Source organism: Haliotis asinina, chromosome 10 (genome assembly GCF_037392515.1).
Source record: "Haliotis asinina isolate JCU_RB_2024 chromosome 10, JCU_Hal_asi_v2, whole genome shotgun sequence".
NCBI classification, from domain to species: domain Eukaryota; kingdom Metazoa; phylum Mollusca; class Gastropoda; order Lepetellida; family Haliotidae; genus Haliotis; species Haliotis asinina.
Genome location: NC_090289.1, coordinates 26713086 through 26721767, shown reverse-complemented (window position 1 = coordinate 26721767; position 8682 = coordinate 26713086). Strand labels below are relative to the sequence as shown.

The 8682-nt window shown below is 40.8% G+C and overlaps 1 protein-coding gene across 1 annotated transcript; it reads right to left on the bottom strand.

The window, feature by feature from the left end:
- Window positions 1–2057: 2057 nt before the first annotated feature.
- On the bottom strand, window positions 2058–8403 carry LOC137298994 (uncharacterized). Its single transcript, XM_067831455.1, has 6 exons — window positions 8283–8403; window positions 4818–4956; window positions 4367–4455; window positions 3907–3960; window positions 3445–3527; window positions 2058–2569 (listed from the first exon to the last, which is right to left on the bottom strand). The coding sequence occupies exons 1-5, from the start codon at window positions 8332–8334 to the stop codon at window positions 3457–3459; spliced, it is 405 nt and encodes a 134-aa protein (XP_067687556.1). The 5' UTR covers window positions 8335–8403; the 3' UTR covers window positions 2058–2569; window positions 3445–3456.
- Window positions 8404–8682: the final 279 nt, after the last annotated feature.

Below are 8682 nucleotides of genomic sequence, written 5' to 3'. Positions count from 1 at the left end.
GCAGTGAATTGGTACCCGGTGGGATGTAATGGCAATAGACAGCTTGAGTTGTAGTGCACATGCATCTTGTGTATGGAAATCAGCGCAATATAAGTACACACCTCATTAATTATTATTTTTTGTAATCTTGGCAACTGGGATATGATGACAATATGATCATGTGACATTCTACAACATATCGGTATTGTCATATCTAGAATGAATTCGAACACATGATCATTCAAATCCTCACCTAAGGGACGCAACTCCGTACTGAGATTTATGACGACCTAGACGACTTAACATTTCAGACGTTGAACTAGACATTGAATTCAAGACGCTGAATCAGGTTTATCATTTCGTAGTGTTGCGTCACACAGTATCAGAATTTTCTACCTATGAATGTCGCATGTAAATCAAATTCAAATGATCTGGGGCTGATTTTGACGAAACACCGTTTATCCATGACGGTGTTAAACAGAGATGTTCTTCGGACCCGTTTGGCAACATCATATGTATCTAAGGTACATATTGATTCGGTGTGTTCATAACTCCAGTGTGCTTGTGGTTCCAAACCGTTGCCGTTGGTTACAAGATTCAGTTATATTGGCGCACTATGTTTTAGTGCTTTTAACAAACACGTTTGAATTCTAAATAGGAACCGTTTCCATTTTCCTGCATCTGTTATGGCTACGATAACGGCAAACTTTATTCGCAGTGGACATTTGTCAATTTAAGTGTTTGATGCTCGGAAACACTGTTAAAGAATCCTTAGCGACGGTCGCCCCATTACGTCACAATATGTGCACAATCGATAATTATTTTTAAAAGTAACTGTTGTTAGCGACGTGTGAAACGCTAACGTTGCATCCACACTCGACTCGAGGGAGGTGAGGAGGGGGTCGAATCCGGGGATTCGAATCCCTATTGACATTTGGTTTGCTTGTACCATGTCGAACCTGGAGGGTTTCACCGAACTCACTAATGTCGTATACGTGTGTTAGCTGTGCTTTTCTTCTCCTGCTAATCTTACATGCACTGGTAGTTAGAATTAACATTAAGAGGCTGTGGAGTAGCCCAGCGGTTAAAGTGTTCGCTCGTCACGCCGAAGGTCGGGTTCGACTCTCTACATGAGTAAATTGTGTGACGTCCACCTCTTGTGTCCCTCGCCGTGATGCTGATGGAATATTGCCAGAACGACATGAAACTAATACAACGCACTCACTCGTTTGAGAATCATCCATACCGCGTATTTCAATGTAGTCAAGTTAGTACGTGAGTAAGATTTTACGCTGCGTTTAGCAATAATACAACAATGTCACGGTTGGGAACACCAGGAATGGAAATCAATCACTGTACCCATCTGAGGAATCGAACCTGGGTCTTCATTGGGACGAGCGAACACTATAACCACTAGGCTACCACAGCGAACAAAATTTTATGTCTTTTTCGCAGCGCTGTCAAAGTTTATTTTCAAATATTTTGTATGTAACATCTAAACATAGAAAAAAAAGCCGGAAAAAATATGTACTTGTGGCAACGGGACTAAATTATCACCTCGTGTTCAAATGTACAATTAAGTAGAAGTGCACGTAAAATCAGAACACGTTTCCGATAGACCTTTCAGATTTCACCGTGTGTTTGTGTTTCAAATCAGTTTGAAATGCTTTTGAACGGGCGAGATGATACCTTTCTCCTGGACAGTCAAAGACTCACACCAACACCGAGTCAATACAATCATATCAAAATTTGTCAACACACAACCTAAGAATTACAGTTACAATAAGCTCCAGACAAACAGTTCGCTACACACGCTATGCAGCTCCATATCTGTGTATACCGTCTTTCGTTTCTCTGCAATTCCAAACGTGAAGTAGCCCTGATATCACTCATTAACTGTCTAAAGCCACCATCACGTTGTGTTTTCTCCCATATCAAGTCCAAATTCCCATATGCAAAGGGGATATTTCAAATCAAAGAATTCAATTCGTTTTGAAAGTGCTACAGATAAACCTGATATTTGGTTAAACTGGTCCATTGTGTCAGTTATACGTAAAGAGTAAAACCAAACATGACTGTTTTCAAGCTAAATAAATTCTTTTATTTCTTAACAAGCAACAGAATGTATAAATATATTACAAAAGTTAACAATCAGTGGTGAAACCCTACAAAGAGAATACACGATGAGTGCTTAATGGTTTTGATTCCCATGAAGCGGTTAATTTGCACAGAAATTGATAGTCATCAGCGATTTAAGATCAGGAGTGGTGAATTGCTTCAAAGACATCTCCGCAACTACAAACACACTCCGTCAAATCGTGCTGATAACGAAGAACGATACTCGTAAGGCGGCCCACCAGTTAAACATTGTACACACACTTGACGAAAACGGCTGGGAATGAGCGCTAGATTGTGGTATAAAGTCCCCTATAAGTTCACCTAGGCTGCTAAATGGAATTTGCGTGGTGGAGTTTTTGTTTTCAGACTGATGAGGTCATGGGCCCAATGGTCATCTGAGTGGTCACTGGCGTCAATCTGATGATGTTAGCGGATCGGATTTCTTGATTGTTGACCTTTTGGTGATAACGACCTGCAACAAGACCGGCATTCTTTTAAAATATTAAAGTGAGCGAGTTTATCTATATTCTGCAGATTAGCCAGACACGATGATAAAGCCAATGCCATTATGGATCCAGCGCCAAAACGATCACGCTGCACCGACGTTAACGTCATTGAACGTTCATTAGCATGTCTCAAAATCTGATTCTTTCCGTCATGGATGTCGAGAGTGATCCCGATTTGTCATGGTCATGACCTGCAGTGCTGACGTCCCCAACAACATTGACGTCTATATGGTTCACATAACATTCAGTAAGTCATGGAATGGCACGTGGAGGTAGTGCCCGCAAATGCTGTCTGAGCAGACGATGTCGCATCGACGGGGGCATGTATTCTGATACGATTTGCCTGTGACAGCTTGTTCCTTACCTAAGTGGCAGTTTTCAGCTGATTTCTTTATGCCATTGTTCAGAATACTTTGTTCCGGGTTGGTATTGTTTCCCCTGGTTATGCAGGATATGTATATCTTGGTATCGACCCCACAATCGTGACGGGCGAACCACACGGTAAGGCCCAAACGTAGCAAGAGCAATATTGCCGCTTCTTAAACGAATAAATGTGTTTAAAGGAGTCTCAACAATATGACTCTGCTCACAATCACGTCAAAGTGACAACTGTCAAGCCGGTCGTGCCATTCCTTGCACGTACTGACCTCCATGATCAGTGACCAGTCTCAGTGTTAAGTTTGGAAGCTTGATACCTTCGGAAATGTGCTAGTCACAAGAATTACGTACTTTCACTGCAGGGCACTGTTTCATGTGCAACAAAATACACCCGACTTTTGTTGCAGAGTATATACATTCATCCCCTATAACATCAAACATTAACTGTAAATGAAGAACAAACCTATAGCTAGTTCTAGAACTTGATGATAGCCAGAAGTGCTGTGCACACAAACAAGGCCATGTTGAAGGTGACAGTGGATCCACCTGAAACAAAGAAAGAAGAGACTAAGAACTGAAACATCAATCACCACAGATTCTATCTTTTCCATTCTACGACAAAACAGTCTTTCCTGAACCGTTCGTTACGATCTAAGACGCTGTATTGAAACTTGCATTGAAAATTTGAAACTTATGTATAAGTTGGTGTCTTTCGGTAAACTGGTATAGATACACTGGGACACACTTGACTGAAATCGGATGTTTAAACCACCAGGATAGGACGGTTTGATCGATACCGATGCTCATTTCAGTTACTGTGTTGCTTTTACCACCGACATATACCTGGGGATTTATGCTGATGAAAGCTGTTTCGTGTCATTATCAGTTCTAAATTTATAAACTCATTCACTGAGGTATATCTTACCACACTTGACTGCAGAAACCACCTCTTCAAAAGTGCAACCGATACCTTCATCCTCTGCAACAGATGAAGATGTAGACAATCAGGTCAGGATCTTTTGTCATACTCTACTGTTCAAAAACAATGTTCCCGCGAGACTGGAGATTTAAGAAATGTCTCTCCATAGGCGTGATGTATGGCGGTTCATTAATGTAAAACAATTTAATCAAAGAGATATAGTGAACTATAAAAATAATATTGGATTTGCCCAGTATCCTTCTGTCTCGTTGTTCACTCGCACTGATTATTGTTATTATCCCGGACGCCCCAAGCTACCCGTGAGACGCTCAAAGGTTAACTGGACATGACTTATCCCGCCGTCTACAACAGTCTAATGAAAATTGAAAGCGCGAAACTGCCTGTTGATACACTGAATCGTTACACACATACATGTAATTGAAGGAAACATAGGAAAGGCACTTACTCAGTGCTTTGGAAATCTTTGTCCTGCATTCCGGAGTTTTCGATGCATCTTTTCCAACGTCGACGCAAGTCTTATACAGTTTGTAAGATCTGAATGACAATGGTGAATTATGTAACGGCTAATGCATGCAGATGCACACACATGAAAGACATCTGAATGACAACGGTGAATCATTTAAAGGGCAATGCATGCAGATGAACACACCAGTAATTATGAATTCAGCAGATGGATTGCATTATTTATAAGATCACGGTCATTATGAAGTTGTGATCTGTAACCATAGTTGTTGATTTGTCAGTGTACCTTTTAAATACACCATTTCACAATATTGGAGCTTCATTAATCATACCTACATATGTAATAATGTGTTATCACTAGTCGAAGAGTTGAATGTAGAGGTGGATTTAAATCATGATATAAATACGGAAAAGCATGAACAATAAGCACTTACATACAGCTCCCCTCTATGTTATCCTTCAGACAAGCTGTGGCATTTTTCGCCTTTGGATTGGCTGTGGCAAAAATCTTAGTACAAGCGGTTATCTTGTCCTCGTTAGCCTCGCAGTGGTTATCGGCCTCTGCCCTGGTAACTGAAAGTACATCACACTTGATTAGAGACAATCGGTTACACCACAGTGAGTGAGTAAGTGAGTGAGTTTTACGCCGCTTTCAGAAGGAACAGTATTCTGACGTGTGACTACCTGTAACATGCCTAGGCAAGTGAGTGAGATAACTTTAATTTTACGCAGCTTTTAGAATGAACAGCATTCTGAGTGAGTTTAGTTTTACTTCGCACTCAGCAATATTTCAGCTATAGAACGGCGCTCTGTAGATAATCGAGTCTGGACAAGACAATACAGTGATCAACAACATGAGCATCGATCTGCGCACTTGGGAACCAATGACATGAGTCAACCAAGTCAGCGAGCCTGACCACCCGATCCCGTTAGTCGTCTTCTATGACAAGCACAGTCGCCTTATATGGCAAATATGGGTTGCTGAAGGCCTATTCTACCCCGGGGCCTTCACGGGTCAACAACATTCTGACGTGTGACAACCTGTAACATGCCTAGGCGAGTGAGTGAGTTTAGTGTTACGCCGCTTTTAGCAATATTCTTGCAATATCACAGCAGGGGACACCAGAATCAGGCTTCACAAACTGAACCCAAGTAGGGATTCGAACCTCAGTTCTTCCCCAGGACGGGCGACCCTTTAACCACTAGGTTACACCACCTCCCGCTTGCTTCAAGAACAGACACCACTTTAACCAGTACAATTGAAATTCAGGAGATCAGAGTAATGGCCTCATGTATGAATCACCTCATTCTCAGATCACACTATACCAGACTATATAAAGGTAGAACCAAAGCTTTTATCATCGGAATGCAATGAGCGTAGTCAAGTGGGTATGTTTGGACAACAATATTTATACCCCCGTTAAACTCGAAAATAACGCGTGTGAATCCAGGCGTGTTGTTGACAACCCCAAAAAGTATAGAATGACGAATCTAATGCTTGACGAAGTGGATCCAAAAGGCTGCGGGATATTACTCTGCTCAGATAATTGCGGTGGCTTTGTACTACTGGGTTAATGGGTTTCAGTATGGGATGTACAAAAACGTCTGATACAGATGCTAAAGAATCGTGATTGGTAAGCCAAGTAAAACACTTGTTCAAAATATATCCGTGAAAGTCCAGGTTAGAATTTTTCTTCAGCAACCCATGATTATTGCAAATCTTTGCGCAAATTAGATCCTTTGCATTGACCGTCGCCATATAGCTTGAAGGGGGAATGGAGGCCAAGAACGGCCTGATATGCCACGAGTTGCGCTTAAAATGTTGAATAATGCATATTTCACGTGAGTAATTATTATACACGGGGAAGGAATCTGAGAGCACAACTAAGTGAGGAAATGGGAGCCTACCTTTTATGGTGGCGATATTTTATTTTGACATGAAAAATATTTTTCGATCCGAAGCGAGGGAAGTAAGTTGCCAACCTTTGCTCGCTTCGCTCGCACATAACAAGACCTGTCATGTTCTCTATGCTGCGCAACCCCATTTGCGCTACAGTTTGCCTGTGCTTGAATGTGGCTGTATGCGGCGTTTAACACCCGTGATTAAAATTGGTCTTTAACAATTGTCGTCAGACGGAAGGTCAGACTCACTGAAATGGTTGGCAGATGTCATCGTACATAAATTGGTAAGATGTATTCTTATGATGTAGAGCACTGGATTGTCTGGTCGATTATTTACAGATCGTCACCATCAAGGTGCGTGATTGCTGAGCAGCTTGTTAAACAACAAACAAACAAGCTTGTTCGAGAGGCGAAGGGAGAGCCACAGAAAGCCAGTCGCTTGTAAGGGATGAAAATAGTTTCGTGTTGCTATGCCCCAAACCCATATCCTTCTCTACCATTGTCTGCAACAATATATGGATTTGCGCTTAACAGATACAGGAACATATATACTGAAAGGTATGGTTAACGCTCTGGCGTTAATAAAATTGAGAGTGACCGTGGGCTTTATCAGGACCGGTTTTAAAATATTTTATTTCCAATATACAAATAGGGTGCATTAAGACTGTTCTTAAGTTTACCTCGGCGCAGGACGAACGTTTTGTCGGCTTTTCACATCTATTAGAATAGTTGTGCTAATCAGACTAATGCCATTTTAGCCAACACTTAGCAGTTTTATACAAGCAAAATCGATAGGGCTGGTTCCATGAAGGGATTTTAAAATAGTCAATAGTTTCCATAATCTCCCACCCGCCAATAAAGCTCATTTCAAACGAGAAATGAAAGAAAAATTTCCCATCATACTTTTTGGAAATTTATGCGGTGGCATGATGGAAAAAAAACGTTGTCTCTCGAAAAATCAAGATCAGGCTGATGTTTCTTCATCTTGATTATCAAATAACTTTTTTTCCGAATCAAAGCGACTAGAACACCATCATATAACGATTTAAAGTTACAGAATGTTTCCAAGTAATCTTAATTTTGCAACGTGTTACCCGATAAGAGACAAGAAAACCTTTTGCTCCCCCACTTTTCCGCTAGTTGAGGCGGGACACGGGAAATACGTAAAAGAAGTACGGGTGACTTCAAATGCTCCAGCGCAGGCTTTGCAATCATATCGCAGCGCTAACATCGCTTTGTGGACCGAGGCCCTGTTACCATTACATGATGCGGTGACATTCGTCACACTCGACCCACCCGCTCCCGGTTTTAGGGTGTAGCGTACCAGCAGCTAACAGTGAGGTCATCCAACATTCTAAGTATGTGGGCCACAGCCGTGGGAAAGCGATAAAACAAAAAATTACAAGACATCATACAAGCATCATATGGTATTGTGTAGGTATTTGTTGTTTAGCAAGAAGAATATTAGTTCGCAGCTTGACTATTAATGAGAGATATTTGACATTGCGATAAACCTGAAACGTTTAGTTCGCAGCTTGACTATTAATGAGAGATATTTGACATTGCGATAAACCTGAAACGTTTGAAACTGTTTCGAGAGCTTTAAGGACTTAAAAATCGAGGTGTTCAAAAGAACGAAATATTAACAAGCAGAAAAGATTCATTTCTGCCTCATTTTAGATACATTTGATAAAGTTTGTTTGGAAAGGATAATTGCAGCTCGTACTCTGGGATGATGCATGTATTGCAGACGGAGAACTGTGGATTTTGTGACTGAAAATTGTAACTTGCGATGAGGAAATCCAAAAGTCTTTAAAATTGAGTAAAACATCGTCAAAGTATAACATTCGCAGTCATTTGTTTCTATCCAAAACTAATTACTGTTTCGGTTTGTTTCCCCAAAATAAAGGCTTAGTACTGGTTGCTAGACTGACTCATAACTCGCAATTCCCTTAATCAGACTTTATTATTTAATGGAACATCAATACATTACTTACCGAACAGAAAAAGGCCCAGCACTGAGATTCCAATGATTTGAAACAGCTGCATCTTGAACAGGCTGACTTAAAACCTTCTTCTTAGTCTGTAAGTCACTTCTGTTGCAAAGATGCGAGGGAGCTGTCTAAAATACCATGCATTTTACCGGTGTAAGGAGAAAAAAAGTACCCGATGTATTCATCCACACATACCTTTAAACTGTAATAGAAACGAAAAAGTTTTCAAAGGAAATGTGACAAAATTGGCACATTTATGTTACATGCAGTACGTTTTGGGGTGTAATTTGTTTATTGTGTAAGCATGCTTTTATTCTGTGTTTCGTGATATTTGCAATACGGGTATAATCATGTGATTTGGTCTCATATGTACCCTTTATACACGACACCGGTTGCTGAGGGC